This window comes from Anopheles darlingi, chromosome 3 (genome assembly GCF_943734745.1).
Source record: "Anopheles darlingi chromosome 3, idAnoDarlMG_H_01, whole genome shotgun sequence".
In the NCBI taxonomy this organism is placed as follows: Eukaryota; Metazoa; Arthropoda; class Insecta; order Diptera; family Culicidae; genus Anopheles; species Anopheles darlingi.
The window spans coordinates 35,412,586-35,434,519 of record NC_064875.1 but is presented as its reverse complement, the minus strand read 5'-3'; the positions used below and the strand labels follow the sequence as shown (position 1 = coordinate 35,434,519).

The window sequence follows — 21,934 nt, the reverse complement described above, 5'->3', positions numbered from 1 at the left end:
GTTGTACTATTGTTATACTTACTATCGTCACAATTGTTAGATCTATATCAAAAAATCCAAAAAAGGTTATGTTTTCTCGAGCCCTCGTCAAAATTAAAAATAAAACGATTATCTAGAAATACAAATTTTGTCAAAAGCTGCCGTAAAGGTTAATTTGAAAATTTATTACGTACATTTTGACGTAAGCCCGTTACTTCGCTATTAGTGATGAGTCTTCTTTTGTCATAAATCAATTTGGAGCCCATGTTAAGAGCATGAGTTGTTTCATTTTTCATCTACGAATGCACAAAAATATATTGTTACATATTTGAATACTCATGACAAAATAATTTTAATTACCATAAGACTAAAAGCAGCCGTAATACTAACAATGAATATGATTTGAATAGCACTGAAGAATGCAGCTACTAGCATCAATATTGTCCGTTCTATTTCGGATTGAATTAATGCTTCACTGGTTGCAGCTGCCATTTTACGGTAGCATAAGAAGATCTGTTTTGAACGTTCAAGAAAAGGCGATTTAGTTTAAAGTGTAAGTGCTAAAAATACATAAAATTCATTTCATAAACGACTGAAAATAGTTTGGTAAGGAATAAAACAGTATATGTTTCAAAAATAGAAAAATAATATCCATGGGTTGTTGCCATGTCTTACCTGTATAATGAAACGAACAAAATGCATTCCAAGAATGAGCAACCATATCGGAGAGTAAAACTGTACCAGCGCAACTGTTGTATCGACAAGTTCATGCAATTGTTTTATTGTGTCACTAAAATATTCATTTGTTTCCGTTCCACAAAGATTTGATTTCTCAAGTTGATAATTTAGAGAGTGCCCTAAGTATTTATATTGCTTTCGTAGTTTACTTCGGTAGTAACGATATATTAAATGGAGGGATCGGTTTAAAGCGGACAACTTTAGAGAGATGTAATAAAAATTAATACTCATTTCTACCGATACCGCTAAGCAAATGATAGCTGGAAGCCACATGCCAATCGAACCAATAAATTTTTGTACATAAAAATATGCATCAGTAGATGCCGTACCTCTTAGATGGTTCATATTTATCCACAACACACAGAGCGACATTAGTCCGGACGATTGCTTCCCAACTAAATGCCCGCACCGATCCGATCTATTGACTCCATAACCGCCTTGTATATCTATTTTCTTCCTGATCAATTTAAAATTGAAGTTTAGCCCAATCACTGTTGTTAAATTAATCCATCTGTGAACGTAAATGCTAATCGAGGTAATCAATATCAAACAGTATGAGATGATAAGTTCAAAATCGTATTCATTTCGTAACGTTAGTTTTCTTTCATTATTTATTTGGGGCAACGAAGTAGTTTTGTTCGATATGTAAACGGACCAGTCAAAATAGTAGCAAAATCTTTCCAATGATGATATTAACAAAAAAACGAATATAACTAGACCACGGAACACACATGAATATGATACACATTTGCTCTTCCAGCTATCACTACGGCAATGACAACAACAGATTCGACCATGGTTGACAGAAATGGCAGGCAAACCAATAATACTTTGCACAATTGCAATAACCACTGCGTTGGCCGCAAGCCATTGGCAAGAACGTCTCATCTGAACGATTGTATATTCGAACAGAGAATACCTTACGTCCCCAAACATTTTCTACGCTTGTAGAAAGTAGTAGAGAACTTGGTGAAATACATAATTAATCATGCTCACTAATCACTAATTTCGTTCCAAGGTACGGTCTTTAGTATTTGAGCAATGGCATACAGATTGAAATAAACGATTATGTCATGTTTGGTAATTAATGACACGTGTAGATTTTCCTTTTGGCGCTTGTATCACCGACAGAGGAAGAGGGAGAACGGACTTACTAAAATTGTATACGCTCTACTTAATAGTTCTTTTGGGGATGGAAATTTCAAGAATATTATGTAGAATTTATAACCATTTTATGCTACAATCGGCACCGACTTTGAAAACGCAAGTTTTGGGAATCGCGGTCAACTGTTGATGCGAACAAAACTATTGATCCCAAAATTTCATACAATATTGTTGAAACGATAAGCATTAAAAAAAAAAGTAAAAAGTAAATGCAAAGAATTAAAATAAAACACTGAAGCCCGAAGGAAAAGAACGCGAGAGAGAGAGAGAGAGAGAGAGAGAGAGAGAGAGAGAGAGAGAAAGAGAGAGAGAGAGAAACGATCGGAATTGCATGCACAAACATATAAAGCAGCATTAACCGAATAGTAATAGAAAACAATACCAACAAATCTTATCCAACCGGAACGGTTTGCGATTGGAATGATCACCGAGATCGTCCGAGAGAAAAGAAAGACTCTCGATCTGATCGATTGACGTTTGAGTAAATTTGAAAAGCGGTGCTTTTAGTTATGATCTACCATGTGACTATGTAAATCATCGTAGGCTGAATACCGGAAAAATGGATCAAGTGTGTCGTGTTGTAATGCCGTTAAATACACAGAATTTGAACTCAACGAGCTATGTGCAAACCGAACACCAAAGTCAAAGTATTTTATAAAAAAACATGGGAAAATATAGTTCGTGGTTCCAAATGATATCATTTAGCCCGAAAGGCAAAGCCTTAAACCTCAAACATCATGTTAACTTTCCAGATCATATTTACAATCACGTCGCATCTCTATTTCCAACATCACTAATTGATCTAGCTATTGATTTGGTTCATTGGTAAATCGAATACAACCAAATACTGGAATAAATAAAATTATATCTACTGAAATTTTAAAGTTCCTGTTTACGATAAACCCACGGCCGATCAAAGACAGTACGAAGTCTGTCGGGACAGCTAGTCATTCATAAATTAACATCCACCAACGGTTGATTGAAGTAAGAAAACCCCAAAAATAAGAAAATATTAGATCTTCCATTAAATTATTCTTTTTATTATTTTTGCAGTTTTGGACATGCATATAAATCCGATTAAAAGTTTATAAAAAAAATATTTTATATTCAAAATCACAAACTGTTAAATTATGTACTGTAACAATTATAAAAAACACAACACTACTGTCAGACGAAATATTGACATCACACTATCATTTACTTGTTGGACCTATATGCCAATAGGTTGGTTTCATCAACCTTATCGCGTGTCGCTCTGTAGGCTTCTCGCTCCTGATCAGGGTACTTTGTTGGTAAATTAGGTGAATGCAGATTTGCTTTAGCTGGATAACGGATTCCAGCTATTTCTACTTCATAATCGCCGCTTAACACGTATTCGTTGGTTACTGGAAGACTTCTACCATCAGGTTGCAAGTTTTTTACGAATCCCAGGCATATCTGAAAATATGTAGGTTCTTGATGTAATTTATATATCAGTCTAAAGATAATTAAACGACTAACCTGTTTTTTGAAAGTAAACCCATATGCAGTGGTAGTCGTTTGTCCGCAATACACTCCATCGCGGTAGATTGGTTCACCACCCCAGCTCCATAAATCGACATCCGGGTCGTGATCATTAATCAATAGCTGTATATACATTCTCTCGACGCCTTTTTCCCGCTGTTGAAGTAATGCGTCCTTTCCAATGAAATTCATGCCTTTCTGCAAAGTGAAAATTATGCGAAAAACAACAAATTAAAAATAATATTGTGAGAATGAAACGAAAACTTACATCGAACTTCACACGCCACATGCGTCCACATTCGAGAGGTGTAGTGAAAGTATCAAGATCCTGTCCCCAGAACGCGAAAAATTTTTCCACACGCAGTGTTCTCATAGCATAGTAACCACAATGTCTTATGCCATACTTTTGGCCTGCTTCCATAAGCTTCGTGTAAACGTGCAATGCAAATTCATTCGGTATATATAGCACATATCCTAGCTCTCCAGTATGTGTAAGATTCAAAGCGCGGATTCCATTGGCTAATCCGACATCCAATTCCTGCCAGGGAAACGTATTTTCAGTTCTCAGTTGTTACCTTTTCGTATGTATTTTATAAGAATTTCTAAATATACATACCTTGCACGTGAAAAATGGAAAACTTTTCGGTGAAAGATCGGTGTCGGTAAGCTCAGATAGCATAATGCGTGTGAAAGGACCCATAATACAAATTGCTGTATACATCGACGTGACATCTGACACACTAACCCGACCACCTACAGGCAAATGTCGTTCAATCCAAGCTTTGCATCGCGCCTGCTGTACGGTAGGTGCTATCATCATATAACTGCAATTAAAAAAAATTAAATGAGCTTCAATCAAAATTAAATTGTATCAAAAACATACTGATTTTCAGACAGCCTAGCCAACGAGCAATCATTTTCGTATCCTCCGTGGCGATTATGCATTCCCGTATGAATGATGGAACCAATCGGTTGGTCAACATCGTTTGAACATAAATATTGCAATAAATCGACGACCTCGCTTCCTTTAGACCACAAATCAATTTTTGTGAAAGTGCTGTAATCACTCATTCCAATTTTTTCCCGACAATTTTCATACTCGCTTTGGACATGCTCAAACCAGTGAGGTTTACCAAACCCATTTGTAGTGGCTATTCTAAATTTGGGTCGGCCTTTTTCGTCTAGCGAATTCTTTTTGTCAAACCAAGCCGGTCGTTCGTATCCCATAACCTGACTAAACACCGCGCCTGCTTCCTTGAGCGCCGGGAATATTGGTGACATGCGTAAGTTACGCCCTGTACGAAACTCGTGAAAGGGATAGTTGAGATCGTAGTGCAGACCGGGAACTTCACGTACACGATCACGAAGAAATTTTCGGTTGTTATGCAAACCTAGGAACCGTGAAATATCTAACTCGTGTAGATCAACTGTGGAATAACCTGGAATAGTAAGAAAAAATATATATTTACATGTTTTTTTAACATACCAGGTGTATGCATATGAAACCGCCCTGCGTGTTCTTATAGCGATATATATGCCAAATGGAACCGTAGAGCCGTTCTCAATGTTTCTTTTTGTTCGTTCGGGATCTGTCAATCAAAATCAGTGCGCTATAGTTGTAATTTCACACTACAACCAATATTTTCATTGTGTACCAAATGGCAAGTTCCGTTCTTAAAAACTGAAAAATGCGGACATCGTTTATTTTCTGCCCCTATGCGAAACACAGTGCAAAGTGCACAGTGCACAGTGCAGAGTGGTTTTAAAAATTTGAAAAAGGCGATTTTGATGTGACAAACAAAGAATCGCGAGAAACCACCGAAAACGTTAGAAGACACCGAATTGCATGCCGTATTGGGCAAAAGGGTTATTAGCGAGCTATACAAGCAACACTCGATCGATTTTGAACCGTGAAATCCACATAAATCAACCGGAATATTGAAATTGATAAAACAGACCGATTTTGCTCGATGAAAATGCTCCGCCACACCGCGGAAAACCGGCCAAGAAGACTATACAAGACCTCAATTGGGATCATTTATCGCCTTAGACTTGGCTCTATCGTATCAACACTCATTTGCATCGTTGGGACAGATACTGACCTTGCAGCGCTTCCATTCTTACAAAATTCTACATTCTTGAAAAAATGGACCTGTGATTCGTTTGATACAAAAGACCGATTTGTTTTTTGGCAAAGCATCGGTAAATTGCCTAAAAGATAGGAAAAATGTATAGCTAACTATTGCCATTTCTTTGAAGAACAAGAGTTCCTTTTTCGCAGAATAAAAGTTTTTTTCTGACAAAAAAAAAGGCGGTTTCACACCTGGTATACCACCTGGTGCGACAACCAGGCCCCGACCCTTCATCCACCTGACGGTCTGCGGGCAGTTCCTGGAGGAAGTGAAATTGAAGGTGGAAAGATCGGTAGAAGCGGTTAACAGGTGGATTAAGGGTCGAGGCCTGGTTGTTGCACACAACAAAACCGAGATGCTGATTGTTAGTAAGCACGTCCAAGAGATATCGGTTACGATCGGTCGTCTAGTGGTTCGGTCGCAGAAGGCAATAAAGTATCAGGTGTACAAATAGAAACTCGCCGTTTTTCTCATGATTTGAGGCTTTATTGTAAAAAACTCCTTACAAACTCATTCTTCAAAGTAATTGCCATAGTTAGCCACAACTTTTTCCCACAATTTGGGCTGCTTTTGAATTCCTCGTCGGAAAAATTGTTCATCTTTCGACGCGATCCATACATCGATCCAATTTTGAGTGTCCTCGAAAGAACGGAAGCGCTGCTCAGCCAGCTCATGCGTCATGGATCGGAAGCGTCATGATGGAGCGATGTCTGGAGAGTACAGCGGGGGGGGGGGGGGGGGGGGGATAGTATGTGCCATTTTAATGTTTCCAGGTATGTTTTCATGACTTCCGCCGTCGAAGCCGTTCGACCTGGGCTTCAACTCGTGCGGCACCCAGAATCCTAGTTTCTGGATCATTCCCAGGGCTTTTAGCCGATGCGATATTGATTGTTACGTCACGCACAATAAGTCTGCACGTTCCGTTGTGCGTTGTGTTGCGTTTGACAAGAATCTTCTTCCAGAAAAGTGTTCAATTCGCCATTTTCAAACTTTGTGGGACTCTCCTTGTCTGGCACGTCATAATCGCCATTTTTGAACTTGCAAAACCACTCCCGACACATTCTTTCACTAATGCAGGCTTCACCATAAACTTTTACTATCATTCGATGTGCTTCAGCTGCATTTTGTTTAGTATGAAACGCAAAAAGCAACACTTCCCGCAAATGGCACTTATTCGGCTAAAACTTTGCCATGTTGTTGAATAACTCAAAGCAGAGTAAAAATAAACAAACGAGACTTTGGGGAGTTGTTGACAGATGCCCCAACTTTAATTACCAGGGTTTTGCATATTTCTATCGATTAATTTGCAGCTGCTAGACTCCTTAAGGGAAAACGGCGAGTTTCTATTTGTACACCTAATATCTTGGGGTGATGTTAGATGATATGCTAACCTGCAATGACCATCTGGAGTATGCGGCTAACAAAGCGAGGAATTCTTTGAATGCTCTCACTGGTATGCTGCACAGATCAGGGGGCCTTTCCGGCTCCAACAAGCTCCAGCGGCTCCAGGCGACTGTAGTGTCATCTACACTACGGTACGCAAGTCCAGTCTGGGGTGTAGCACTGAGAAAACCCAGCAACAGGAGGATTCTAGACCGCGTGCACCAGCTCTTAGCGATCAGGGTGGCTAAGCGCTTTCCGCACGGCCTCACTAGAGGCAGTGTGTTTGATATCGGGTATAATGCCAATCACTTTAGTGATCACGGCAGACACCGAGCGTTACGCTGCGAGAAACACTCCAGGCAGTCGATATGGGCACCAAAATTCGATGCGGGAATGGCAAGTGGCATGCAGGCAAAAGCGAACGATGGACGCATCGCCTAATCCTAGAAATCGGTCCATGGGTGGCCAGAAAACACGTGGAAATTAATTTCTATTTAACCCAATTCCTCTCAGGAAACGGTTATTTTAGGGATTATCTACACCGGATAAACAGAGCCAAGACACCGTACTGCCCAGCCTGCCAGGGAACTGTGGAGTCTCCGGAGCACATTCTGGTTGCCTGCCCAAGGTTTGCAGACACAAGAGAGGAGCTGAAGAGGCGCATTGGAGATGACTTTTCGGTAGATGACATTGTCACACGAATGTGTCAAAAACCCTGCTGCCTTCGATGCTGTGAACAGTTTCATCAGCCATGCGATGATGAAATTATTTGCCGAGTGGCAAAAAGAAGACCGGTTGCCCAGGATAGAAAGCCAGGGACAATCTCAGTGAGACACCTATTTACGAGAGCATCAGTAGATGTTGAATGGGGCGTTTACCGCCCAGCCTCCCTTTGAAGGATGCCGCAAGGTACTACCGAAAGGCATTGGAAGGGAGGTTTTAGTGGGTAAAAATCCCACACTACCGAAGGGAACTCTCGTATTCCCCAAGGTGCCTATGAAGGTTTCCCGCCCTACAAGTGTAAAAAAAAAAACACCTGGTATATAAGAACGGGCAAGCCGTATGTTTATATAACGTTTGCATTAAAAAAAGAGACAAACTAAATGTTGCAATAGATGCTACGATTTAGGTTTGCACAGAATTTTTCGATGAGATGCAGCTGGGGGACGTTGGGCGGGTTCATAGACTTGGCTACCATATCGATATTAACCACTCCATCTCAACTAACGATCGCTTCGAGTACAAGATCCAGCCAGATCACCGCGTTTTCATTCTTATAGTGTTGCTTGGTGAACGGCACAACCTCCGGCAGGCACTTTTTATTATAAATATCCCCTTTCACGGCCAGTCCGAAGCTAAAGACGAAAGACTGATTTCCAGCCACAGCATCTTGGGGAAGTTGGTGTGTGGGTGGACTGCACTCCGGAGCTCACTTTCTTCGTGCAGGAAGTAAACTAAGAAGTGCCTTTCCAATTGATGTGATCTGGGATGAGATAGGTCTCGCGATTCATCAACACCGCCTCGTGGCGATTCACCGAGAAAATCTGTTTGACGATCTTGTTCAGCTGCTGCCGCTGTGACATTACCTGATACTCCAAAACCAGCGGTCGGTATTTCCGCTTCCTGACATGTATTTCTATGTTCGTCAGGTACTTCTGCATTTTTTGGTTAGTTGTACCGACCTACCGGACAATCGCACGCAGCTGTGTAGCCATTTTTCTGACGGTCTTCCTTTTTAACATGCTTTGGAGCTTCTCGGCGCTCAGAGCGTCGGCCGTACGGAACCGAGCCATCTCTCGATGCTCTAATTGTTGTGCATTAGTGCCAAGATGCTGTAGGTGCTGAAACAGAAGTCCCCGGCATCTACAAAGTTACATATGATGCCCATTTCCGGCGTAGCGAACTACCGTTTTTAAAACGCGCAAATGTCAGAAAGGAATAGCTTCACTATTTTCGCCATCACTTTAAGAGTTCAACTGATAGAGGTTTTAACTTTATTTTCAAGTAAACTGATAAATTACCCCTTAAATGAAGTTTACAGATCTCAATTATCCGTCTTAGTTTTTTTTCTTATCACCATTCAAAGTTTGTCTCTTTTTTTTTAATGCAAACGTTATATACATAATATGGGCCATGTTTTACGATTTTTTTATACGAGGGTGAATCAAATACAAACGAGACTTTTCGTCCTACGGTCACAAAAATGAAGATAGAACGTTCTCGCTTTTTTAGTTGTTGTGTTGGTTTGTCAGGAATATGAAAAGCGTCCTGGATCGCCTCATTGACACTCTCAGTGTCCACAGTAATAATTTTGCTGCATGAGGTACCTTTGTCATTTGCGCAACTTATTATTATCGAGTTTCTCGCGCTAGAAGGCGTAAAACTGATCCAAATCTTGAGGAGATCGACTTCATTCTTCCGCGAAGAGACACTGTCGCAAGCCAGAGTGGTTGCATAGCTTAAACAAATTTTTTGGTCGTAATCGTGTTAAAATGAGAGCCATAACAGCAGACCTCCCACCAGCTAAAGAGCACATAACATTAAATCCTATGGGCGGCATACTGAGAGTGACTGACGTCGTATCACTACAGGACAATTAATGCGACCGATTCTTGTTATGTCTTAAGTGAGATTCGACTTGCATATCGCCGCTAAATATGGGCCTATTGATAAGGGACGTGGTTCTCTTCATTACAATTACAAGATTCAACAATGATACTGAGGATAAAAACCTCATTGCGCATTTGGATGCAAACAAGACCAACATCTTTCTACGAGAAATATATTAAAAAGCTGCCTATCCGCTGGAAAAAATGTGTTTCGGAATCAGGAGATTATGTAGAAAAATAAAAAAATACTTTTTGTGCGTTTAAACTAAAAATAAATTTGCTAAAAATAAAGTCTCGTTTATATTTGCTTCACCCTCGTATATTGCGTTTATGCAATACATTATCATTATTAAAAATCAGTCAATCAGAATCGGATCAGAAGAATGTAACCTGATTAAAAATAATTAATCAGTTTGAATATGTTTGATAATTTTGTTCGCATAACTATTGGCTGAAGCAAATGAAATAATAGGTTTTAAAACAGGTTAATAATATAACTATAATATTAGAAATTTAAAAACAAAATGTAAACGTTCGTTCGCCCGTCCTTAGGTTATGTTAAAACATAATGACTAACAATTGGGCAAGCTGCTACAACGCATTGCACTGTGCAAAACATCGAGAAGATTACTCAAGCAATGTTTTTTTTTATTACATAAACTGTTTTCTTATCACTTACCCTGTGTTATTATATCTGCAATCGCACGTCCTACACCGCCGGCAGCTGACATACCGACCGTTTTCATTCCAGCAGCAACTAGATAATTTTGGATCTAGCATTGTTGAAAAGCGTTATAAATATTGTTACTGATTTAATCAAATGCCTGTTCCTGTTTACCTCGGGTGCTTCCCCTATTATCCATTTACAGTCGGGTGAAAAAGCTTCTGGACAATTCGAAAGCCTATCCAATGCGACTGTTTTGAGCGAAGGGCACCTTAGTAATAGTTCTTCCAACAATGGATGAAAATGATCCCAATCTGGCAAAAGCTTTCGTTCAGCTGTGGTTGAGGGTATCTCTCCATCTTCGTATGCTGGTTTTGCCTTTTTGTCGAATCCTCCAGCCAGAAGACATCCATCGTTTTCCCTAAAATATATATTTCCATCCAAATCTCGAACAACAGGAAAGTTTTCTCCCAGTTCTGCAATGGGTTTAGTGTGTAGATAGTAGTGTTCCACCGAATGTAAAGGCACTTTGACGTATGGCTCCGACATTTGGCCAACCTGACGAGACCAGAAGCCAGCGCAATTGACGAAATAAACACATTCTACTGTTCCTTTGCTCGTTTCGACAGCCTTGACGCGTCCATTGTTTTGATTCACCCTTATGACAGAGCAATTCTCTGCCACAGTTACGCCTTTTTCCAGAGCCTCTTTTACCAGACTGAGGCAAAAGGCGTTCGGATTTCCAACACCGTCATTGGGAATCCATAAGCCGCCGACTATATCGCTTATGTCTATCAACGGGCAAAGTTGTTTGCATTTTTCAGGCGACATGATTTCGCACTCGACCTTCCAGGATCTACAATGTTAAGATATATTTTGTAAAACACCTTTTTTTTTAATAATACTCAACCAAACTCGTTCAAAAAGAAAACTTACACACTCTGAGATTTCATTCGCCTAAACATAGTTAGGCGATCACGTGTTCGTGCTAAATTGAGCGACCCAGTTTTTTTCCATCCGGTCGGAAGGCCTTTAGCGTCAAGATCGCGGATTAATTCTAGGGATGTTTGCGCTAACAGGACTTGCGAGTGCGAAGGTTTCAGTTCGCCCAGCAATCCACTAAAGTGTCGTGGATTGCCTTCTCCTATTCGTCCCCTTTCAATTAAGACAGTATGCGGACCCCAGCCACGTTGAGCCAACTGATATGCAACAGCGGCTCCCATAATACCGCCACCACAAATTACAACCCGAGCGTCTTTGGGCGGTGTGTTGGTTGAGAATCCAGCAGGTAGACCTTCAATACTATGCATAAGGGATACACTCATGGATACGGATCGCACTGGAAACATGTGGTTCCTTCGAAAATATTTATAGCCTCTACAGTAATACATTTTCGAAACACAATTTTACAGCTGAGGATGAAAACCTGGAAAGATGTTTTTTTATTATTTCCAAGCAATTAACGCATGTTATAAACAAAAACAAGCACATACGTAAAATACACTGGAAACTCCTTTTTCAAACGAAACCAATAGTCGGTTTCAGCAAACTTTTTCACCTACTGCTTTTATAGAAATATGTTTTAAAAATTCACATGTTGAAAGGACGATAGCGTGAACTATTCGACCAGACAGGTTGCTATTTGAAGAGAATTGTAAAATATAACAGTACAAAAACAAAAATAGTATTAGGATGAAATTTCCGGTAGCTTTGCCTGGTAACATTTTGCAGTTCAGATCTTTTGCAGGTAACATAAGATTTTTTTAAAACAGTGTATTTGCTTTGATGGGACACAATGTGGATTTTATAGGCCCATACTTGATGAAGAAATATTCGAAGACTATTGGAGTCTTCTCACTCACTATAAATAGTACCATGGAAAATGATTTTTTTTAATATTGCGTTTATGCAACGGATTGCATTGTCATTATTAAAAGTCAGTCAATCGGAATCAGATCAGAAAAATGTAACTTAGAGTAATTAATCAGTTTAAATACATTTGATAATTTTGTTCACATAAATATTCGCAGAAGCAAATGAAATAATAGGGTACTCCTGTTTATCCAAAACATAGAAAGGAACCATTTAAATATTAGCAAAAGAGAAAGCAGATAATATGCTGAGTAAACTCATTGAACAGGGCATTCACACTTACATGGACGCGTGAGAAGATCGGTTTCACGCACCAAAACTTTGTGTCTTGTTGACGATCATTCCCTTCATGAATTTAGTCGATGATCACAGCACGGTTATAGTTACTACACGACACAGCGATGACTACAGCGGATAAAAGATAATAGACGAAATGGTAACTATCTCGGCGTAATTGCCCGGCTGGAGGGATTGGTGAGGTGTTAATTAAGAGTACACGACACGTGTTTGTTCTATTGGGAGAATTGCTGATCCGCAAGAAGAACGCAGATCCGGGGTGTGCTGCGGTGCAGCGAAAGTAAATGTTCAATTGAAGAAGCAAATCATTAAGCTAGTAAGACTGATGATGATGTACAGAAACATAGCTGAAAACGCCATATTTCATCAAAGGAACGACGAACAAATTAAAACGCGAAGGTCAAAATCATTTGCTAACGGACAACGCACGCTGCTTTTGCGATGGATTTCGATGAAGCACACGACGATCCTTCATTTAATGAAACGGTGGGTATGGCGCTGAATGAAGATCCCTCCAACTTTGATCATCAGATACAATCACCGTTTCAGACATCCTCATCGCCATCAACGCTGCCCCTAACAACCGAATCACAGTTACATGAATTTAACAATAACAACTAAATCCGAAAGATTTTTGTCCTACAAAAGATTTGAAATCTTGATGAACTGATGATGGTTTGGATGAAAGTCTGAAATATTCGATATATTCAGAATTTCAGAACTCAAAGACATTTCGCCACTATCGTCATATACCACACCCCATTGCCAGAAGGTATATGCAACCGCGTCTATTAACGCTTAATACTCCCGTCGCCATCAATTTCGGGTCTATTAAACAATAAAAGATCCGGTTCCATACATTTTGTCATACGGGCATGAACTTTCGTTCTGTAGTGATAGACAAACCGTTCTTCAGATGAGTGTTTAAATACAGTTCGATAATTCTCAGCACGAGAGTGAATCAGCACTAGTTCACCCGCAGAAAGCTTCCCTGAACCATAAGTAGGTGGATTGGTTAAAGGGCATAGCACCAAGATGTTTCCCAGATCTTTACTTATACTCCATCCACAAAAGCAGTTCTTATCGAACAATTCTCAATCGTCCCACGTTCAAACGTTCGGACCGTTGTTCGTTGTTCCAACATAATGCCGATTGCGCATATGCTTTCCCGAGTTTCCCGATGTGAATCTTACAGGATGTTCCGGATGCACCAATCATCCGGTTCTAATCAATTCAACCATCTGTTTGGTTACCTTTGGTATCTGTTATCCGCAATTTTAATTGCAAGTGCTCTTGTTGCCGTGTGCTCCAAGCTGGAAAGAGAATACGAGTTAGTGCAACCGATTCTTGAAGAATCACGAATCTTAAAACTTACCGGATCGAGGCCAAAGATTTCTCCGTAGTTGATTGTATGAACCGGATCTTGTAGAATGATCCTTTTAGGAAAAGAGAAGAGTAAATCCTTTTCGTAGATTCTGCCTCGTCTTCTTTGATCGTTTCGTTCCGTGGATCTGGGCGTAGTTTTCCACTTCCTCCGTCTACTTTTCCAACGGGAACGACGGCGGGAGTTGCAAAAGACTTGAATTCTCCCTTAGCACCTTTATCTTTATCACAAAATGCGCGAAATTCACCAAAAAAGTTGAAAAATGTTGAAAATTTCCCTTTTTACAGCGAACTCGGATCCCTAACCTCAAAGCCAAAACAACGGTACAGTGCTAGGCAACCAATTTTTGGATTAAAATTTAGATTTTTAATGAAAATTCTCGTTTTTTGGTCAAAATGCTCATATTTTATCGACCATCACTGCAAAGCTGTCGAAGAGCATTCGAAACGGACTTTCTCTTCCGCTCACTCTTAGCGGGACTCAGGCTTGTGCGAGCGAGAGGGCTTCGTCGTTTATATCACTGCGGTTTAGGAGTCAAAAGTTCCGCGGCATAAGCGCGCTTGAGTTAGTGGGCGAATAATTTCTAATTCCAAGCATTCCGATTCGCTTTTTTTAAAACCTGCCACACATAGCACACGTTACTTGCGGCAGATGCAGCAATTGCGGACTCCTTTATGGCTGGTCAAACACTTGATCTAGGATTTTGTAAATCACAAATCGGACGCAACGGAAGAACGGGTGATTTAAAATAATTCTCTTTTTCACAGGAGAGGAATTGTGGCCAGCCAAACCTTTTTTCTCTCTCACTCTTTTGCGCGAGAACGAGAGAGAGCTATCTTCGGCAAAAGTATCCCTAGCCGAAGTCGACCCTTTTACCCCCTCACCCACAACCTCCTCAAAAACGTGGAACGTGCAAGTGTGTTTTTAAAATTTCCACGTTTTCCAAGACCGTTACTGAACGGATCGAATGGAAATTTTGAACTCTTAATCTTTATACTATTTGGATCACTAAACTAAGCTAAGATACAGTTTTAACTCAATCCAAATCTATACAAAATTATAACTTCAGTAAACTTTCAATAAACATTAAACCTCAAATCGATCTCCGACGTCCGCGATCGACTTTTGAATCTATAATCAGGAATTCGTCATTCGCGGTTTTGCGTTTTCCTGCCGGGAAAACGACTGTAGCGAATAAAGCGATGGAACTTCTGATCGATCTGCAGCAATTCTTTATCATGGTCGGAAGTAACACGGGATTCGTCGGTTTATCAAAAACATATACAACGACGAATACAAATGGTAGGTAATGCTGGCTTGTTCACACGTTGATTTCATCATTTGCTGTGATTTCATCATTTAATTTCACTCATCTGCAGGGCGCTTGTAAAAAGTACATCTTTGTTCGTGATAGGCGTACGAATTGCCAAAGAATGTGCAGGGCTTGAGCTGATGCCGGCGATTCCACATTAAATTCCACACATCTGTTCTGTTAAGGATGCCGTACGTGAAGTAGATGTAGTAACCGATAGCTAACCACACGGTGAATCTAATCCAGGTACCGAAGTTGCAAACGCTGCACTTAACGATGGCGGACGAAAGATACGTCGGTTTCTTCCGGGTGCTTCCGGGTCTTGTAGATAGTACGACAAGGCCATCGTCAGCACGGTCGAGATATCAAAATATACGAAGAAGATAATGATCAACAAAAGGACGATCGACAGTGGAATGTTACCGCGAATGTAGTATGCTCGGTGGCTCGCTGGCACACGATATTGAGATGACGACCCACGACCTATCACGCTATCAAAGCTTACCGGTCGGTGTCTGCTGCAAGAATGTTGTACGACTATTTCAGCGACATCAATAACGAGCTGTCTCGGGAGCGCTGAGTAATGCTGTACCGAAGAGTGTGAATTAGGTGCGGAAACCAATTCCAGAATTCGCCAAGCTGAAAGACTCTTAAAGGAGATCAAGCATAACTTGCCATTCGTCTGGTAATCTGACTCATAAACCATTGACTACTATATTTTTGTCTAGATGATATCATAGTATTGGCGTGCAATAATATACGGTCTTGCAAGTACCTACGTGCTAAATGTATTTTGCGGGAGAACATCAACAGTGGCCCTCCTTACTTACTTGCTTATCCGGCGCTACATCCGACGAGTGGTCTTGGCCTGCCACAGAACATTCCTCCAACGCTCGCGATCGAGCGCCGTCGTCCTCGGAAATCCTGCTATTTTGGCGTTAATGTCAATACCGCCGCCTCATCTCGATTTAGGCCTACCACGCCCTCTATGTATGCGCAAGACTTTACGGGCTAGGTCGTCGTCTGCCATTCTCATGACATGCCCAGCCCAGCGAAACCGGGCGAGTCTCATGCGCTGCGCTCAGAGGCGTATGTGAGCACCGGTACTATATACTTTGTATACAGTCCAAGCTTCGTCCTTCTCGACAGATTTCTCGAGTGAATTAATTTCCGCAGGCTAAAGTATGACCGGTTGGCTGCTAGCACCCTAGCGCGAATCTCTTGTGTTATGTCATTGTCGGTGCTAACTCTTGACCCTAAGTAGGTGAAGTTCTTGACAACTTCGAACTTTTTGTCACCTATTAGTACGTCACCCCCAAGCATATTAGGCATAATAGTTTGTCGTTAGCAGTATCTATAGCAGCTTCCACAGAAATTTATGAAAGTACGGAAAAAAATGATTCAAATATTGTTTGTCCGGCTAATATTACTTTATTAATCACATTTTTAGTTATATTTCACACTAGCTGCCCCGACAGACTTCGTACTGTCTTTGATCGTTCGTAGGCTTATTGTAAACAGGAACTTGAAAATTTCAGTAGATATATTTTTATCTACTCCATCATTTCGTCGTATTCGATTTATCAATGGCCAAATCAATCGCTAGGTCAGTTAGTGATGTTGGAAATAGAGATGCGACGTGTTTGTAAATATGATCTGTAAAGTTAACATGATGTTTGAGGTTTAAGGCTTTGCCTTTCGGGCTAAATAATATCATTTGGAACCACGACCTATATTTTCCCATGTTTTTTTATAAAATCCTTTGACTTTAGTGTTCGGCTTGCACATAGCTCGTTGAGTTCAAATTCTGTGTATTTAACGGCATTACAACACGACACACTTGATCCATTTTTCCGGTATTCAGCCTACGATGATTTACATAGTCACATGGTAGATCATAACTAAAAGCACCGCTTTTCAAATTTACTCAAACGTCGATCGATCAGATCGAGGGTCTTTCTTCTCTCTCGGACATTCTCGGTGATCATTCCAATCGCAAGCCGTTCCTGATAGATAGGATATGTTGGTATTGTTTTCTATTACTATTCGGTTACTGCTGCTTTATATGTTTGTGCATGCAATTCCGATCGTTACCATTCATAGCCCGATACGTTGAAAATCGTCAATGATAAGAGGCACGCAAAACAATAATGAAAAATTAATATAATTCTTGATCAATTCAAATACTTTACAACTGAATGAGTTTTTATTATTGTTTCATGTAAATTGACTTGTGAAATTTAAAGCAGCTTCTTGATTACCTAATGACTTGATTGAACTTAAGAAATTGTTAAGAAATAGGTGGATATGTGAAAGAAGCAAGGAAAAGGGTTTTAAATGAATCCAATCGATTTAGAGACCATCAAAACCTAGGAAACGACACCCATATTGCCCTAGGACGTATTTTAAGGATTGGGGTTGTATGGAGGCCCCCCCCCCCTCCCCTCGTCCGATATGAATCAAATTTTGTCCCATGGTTTTTCAGGTGACCATCAATAATTGTGCAAGTTTTGATGGTATTCGGTGCATAACTTGCGGAGTAATTAATGATTTTAACAATCAAGTGTTAGGGAAGGGCAGGAAGGAAGGTAGCGGGGGGTTTCTAACCAAGCCTATAGCACTCACCGGCCCCTAAAACCCCCCAATACCAAATTTGGAGTCAATCGGTCCAGCAGTTTCGGAGTCTATACGGGACATCCGGACAGACACATTCATTTTTATATATACTAGCTGCCCCGACAGACTTCGTACTGTCTTTGATCGGTCGTGGGTTTATCGTAAACAGGAACTTTAAAATTTCAGTAGATATAATTTTATCTATTCCATAATTTGGTAGTATTCGATTTATCAATGAACCAAATCAATAGCTAGGTCCGTTAGTGATGTTGGAAATAGAGATGCGACGTGATCGTAAATATGAGCTGGAAAGATAACATGATGTTTGAGTTTTAAGGCTTTGCCTTTCGGGCTAAATGACGTCATTTGGAACAACGAATTATATTTTCCCAAGTATTTTTAAAAAAAGTTTGACTTTAGTATTCGGCTTGCACATAGCTCGTTAAGTTCAAATGCTGTGTATTTAACGGCATTACAATATGACACACTTGATCCATTTTTCCCCGGTATTCAGCTTACGATTATTTAAATAGTCACATGGTAGATCATAACTAAAAGCACCGCACTTCAAATTAACTCAAACGTCGATCGATCAGATCGAGGGTCTTTCTTTTCTCTAGGGCATTCTCGGTGATTATTCCAATCGCAAGTTGTTCTTGATAGATAGGATATGTTGGTATTGCTTTCTATTACTATTCGGTTACTGCTGCTTTATATGTTTGTGCATGCAATTCCGATCGTTTACCATTCATAATCCGATACGTTGAAAATTGTCAATGATAAGAGGCACGTAAATCAATAGTCGAAAATTAATGTAACTCTTGATCAATTCAAATATTTCGCAACTGAATAAGTTTTTGTTATTGTTTCATGTAAATTGATTGGTGAAAATTAAAGCAACTTCTTAATTAACTCATGACTTAACTAAACTTAAGAAATTGTTAAAATTTAAACCAACAATAGACATACCAATAAAAAATGGTAACGATTTGCAGCATTTCCGGTCCCATGGTTATCATTCCACCCTAGCCGGGCTCCCTCTCTCTCTCTCTCTCTCTCTTTCTCTCTCTCTCTCTCTCTCTCTCTCTCTCTCTCTCATGTATTGGTCTCATTTTTAAAATTATTATTCATGAATTAAACGCAACTATCTAACCTTCCCACCCCTCACTCTGCTCTGCAAGATGTACGGAATGGAGGGTGGTGATGGTGGATAGGTGAAAGAAGCAACTAAAAGAGTATTAAGTGAATCCAATCGATTTAGAGACCATCAAAACCTAGGAAACGATACCCATATTGCCCTAGGACGTATTTTAAGGATTGGGGTTGTATGGAAGCTCCCCTTTCCCCTCATCCGATGTAGACCAAATTTTGTCCCATAGTTTCTCAGATGACCATCAACAATTGTGCAAGTTTTAATGGTATTCGGTTCATAACTCGCGGAGTAATGAATGTTTTTAACAATCAAGTGTTAGAGAAGGGCATGAAGGACGGTAGCGGGGGGTTTCTAACCATGCCTATAGCACTCACCGGCCCCAAAAACCCCCACATACCAAATTTGGAGTCAATCGGTCCAGTAGTTTCGGAGTCTATACCGGACATCCGGACAGACACATCTATATATATAAAAACTAGCATGACCCGCGTGCGTCGCTACGCGTAGAAGATGAGGTTTTACTGAAATGTTCTATTTCTTTGAGTTTCTGCTTAGTGTGTTATAATTTTTGTTAATATTTGCCGATGATTCAACCTTGGTTACATGATCCATGGTTTTGAGCTTATTTTTTAATTTCATGGATTAATCAGCTACTATTACTAAACTATCATTGGCAGTTGATACTCGGCTGGCACGCTTCCGTTTTGCCTGCGAAGTAATCGTAAGCATTCCGGCACACCGACTAATGGAGACTGTTTGTTTTGTATGTAATCCCGTCGCCTTTAATTCCTCTTCGCTTTTGAGGGACTATCGAACTCAGGTTTATTGTCGTGGGTGCTAGGCCCTCGGAAAGGGGTCTCTTCGCTTTTGGAATACTATTGGTCTCGCAAAGAATTTGACGAAAAAGGCGTTTTCTAATCCCCTTTATTCGCAAGTCTCCTGCCCTTTTACACCCCCCGTCTGCCGGGGTCCTTCTGGGGAACACATGTAATGACTCATTTCTCCAATAACTGAGTTGAGCTCCTAACGTTACCACCTGGAGTTTGGACTCCGCGCAACAGCACTAATGATAATGTTAATAGTTGGCCTTTCAGTATAGATTCGACAGGAATGCCATTTTTTTTAGCTAATGATGTAGTTAATGCTTGCAAATAAATTATAGAATTCAACATGAATAAGAATGTTTCGTGTTTTCATCGATACGGATGGATATCGGTATCTGACTCGACGATTGAAAATATCTGGATTTTTCATATTGCACTCCATTTATCATTGTTCTTTGGGGAAAGTGCGGATTTTTTTACCTCCTACTAATAGTGCAATCGAGTATCGAGTATACATAATTTGTTGATCTTTTATGAAATTTCGAAAATTCGAATTGTGCATATTGCCTGAGTATGCTTAAACCGGTTTTAGCTAAGCCTTCTAGGATAAAATTCTCATCAATTAAATTAATTTGCGCTGTCAACGCTCCCTGGCGCTCAGTATTGCAACTACTGTTCGGTGATTCAGTGGATTTTCAAAAAATCATTTAAAAATAACTGTTTGAGCTAGAGCTATGAAAATTTGAGAGTATTAGGTTTTTTGTATGAAAAATCTAAGAAAAATATCAAATCAAAGGTTAACAGAAAGTTACGAAAAATAATTTTCCTAGTTTTTGAATAACTTAAGTAATGGGAATGAAATATAGTTTACATCCGATTCTGATACCTACAGAAGATACACACAAAGTTTGGTTCGAATCGGTTCAGCCGTTTCGGAGGAGTTTGGACACAAAAAAATGTGACACGAGATTTTTATATATATAGATCTCGTGTCACATTTTTTTCCACTCCACTAAATCACCGAATAGTAGTTGCAATACTTTTCGAATCCACTAAATCACCGAATAGTAGTTGCAATACTGAGCGCCAGGGAGCGTTGACAGCGCGAATTAATTTAATTGATGAGAATTTTATCCTAGAAGGCTTAGTTAAAACCGGTTTAAGCATACTGGGGCAATATGCACAATTCGAATTTTCGAAATTTCATCAAAGATAAAAAAATTATGTATAAAAATTCAAAATATGCACACACACATTACTAACACCTCATTAACATTTCCATGAGGGCTTTTGCGCGGGGTCCTAACTCCAGTTGGTAGCATTAGGAGCTCAACACAGTTATGGGAGAAATGAGCCGTTATGGGATGTATGTTCCGAAGAGGGACACCGGCCGATCCGGGGTGTAAAAGGGCAGGGTATTTGCGAATAAAGGGCAATCTGAACAGAAAATTCCTCTTTTCGGTTAAATTCTTTGCGACGCCAAAAGTCTTCTAAAAACGAGGTGACTCCCTTCCGAAGGCATAGCACCCAAATCTCAAAGAAAAGAAATCTGAGCTCGAGCCCTGCCGATCCTTTGCGCACAAAACAGAAGCGTTTCAGCCAAGTATTAAATGCTGATGATAGTTTAGTAATTCTCCTCGCTGGCCAATCCATGAAATTCAAAAATAAGCTCAGAACCATGGTTGGTGTTCATGTAACCAATGTAAAATCCTCAGCAAATATTAACAACAATCATCACACACAAAGCAACAACTCAAAAAACATCTAATTTCAAATAACCATCCTCTTTTAAGCGTAGCGACGCACGCTGGGTCATGCTAGTTTTTATATATATAGAAGAAGATAGATAGAAGAGAAGATTAAATCAGAATACAATATCTATCAAATGACTGCCTCGATTTGACAAACAAAAAGTGGCTCATTTTGGGTATTTTCATTGTATTTGACAATATTTGGGATGTGTTTCAGGTGCCAAGTAACGCCTGACGGGAATAGGCACCTCAGTCCGCTTTTTACCATTAATCGCATGATATGGCATAGACTAAACTGGAACCAGGAATTGGCCGATTTGTCCAAATCGGCTGAAAAATGTTATTCAACATTTAAATAGGACTTGCCTAGATGGCGCACCCTCTATATGAAGCAGCTCTTACGCTTGAACTATAAAAGCCAAAACTATTAGTTTCGGCTTGCCTCAATCACAGCTATAAAGCAATTATATTTTGGGAGGTATGTCGTTCAAACCAGATTACATATTTGCATTAAAAAAAGGTCGTTCCAAATCTAAAATGTATCTTCCCTAAG

The 21,934-nt window shown here is 40.0% G+C and overlaps 2 protein-coding genes across 4 annotated transcripts; one reads left to right on the top strand and one right to left on the bottom strand.

Moving 5' to 3' along the window:
- Window positions 1-2,899: 2,899 nt before the first annotated feature.
- Window positions 2,900-13,795, bottom strand: LOC125956348 (pyruvate dehydrogenase phosphatase regulatory subunit, mitochondrial). Of its 3 annotated transcripts, XM_049688105.1 has the most exons (12): window positions 13,717-13,795; window positions 13,595-13,654; window positions 12,328-12,449; window positions 11,666-11,810; window positions 11,109-11,598; window positions 10,347-11,028; window positions 10,188-10,281; window positions 4,268-4,823; window positions 4,001-4,208; window positions 3,653-3,922; window positions 3,382-3,582; window positions 2,900-3,318 (listed from the first exon to the last, which is right to left on the bottom strand). In XM_049688105.1, the coding sequence occupies exons 5-12, from the start codon at window positions 11,561-11,563 to the stop codon at window positions 3,079-3,081; spliced, it is 2,706 nt and encodes a 901-aa protein (XP_049544062.1). In that variant the 5' UTR covers window positions 11,564-11,598; window positions 11,666-11,810; window positions 12,328-12,449; window positions 13,595-13,654; window positions 13,717-13,795; the 3' UTR covers window positions 2,900-3,078. The 3 variants fall into 3 exon arrangements, with proteins under 3 accessions (XP_049544062.1, XP_049544063.1, XP_049544064.1); XM_049688106.1 differs by lacking the exon at window positions 11,666-11,810; XM_049688107.1 differs by lacking the exons at window positions 12,328-12,449; window positions 13,717-13,795 and having other exon boundaries at window positions 13,595-13,645.
- A 1,197-nt stretch (window positions 13,796-14,992) lies between these two features.
- On the top strand, window positions 14,993-15,198 carry LOC125955483 (uncharacterized; the record flags this gene model as incomplete). Its single annotated transcript, XM_049686613.1, has 2 exons — window positions 14,993-15,027; window positions 15,105-15,198. Coding segments are annotated over 2 exons (129 nt in total), but the record flags the coding sequence as incomplete, so codon positions are not given.
- Window positions 15,199-21,934: the final 6,736 nt, after the last annotated feature.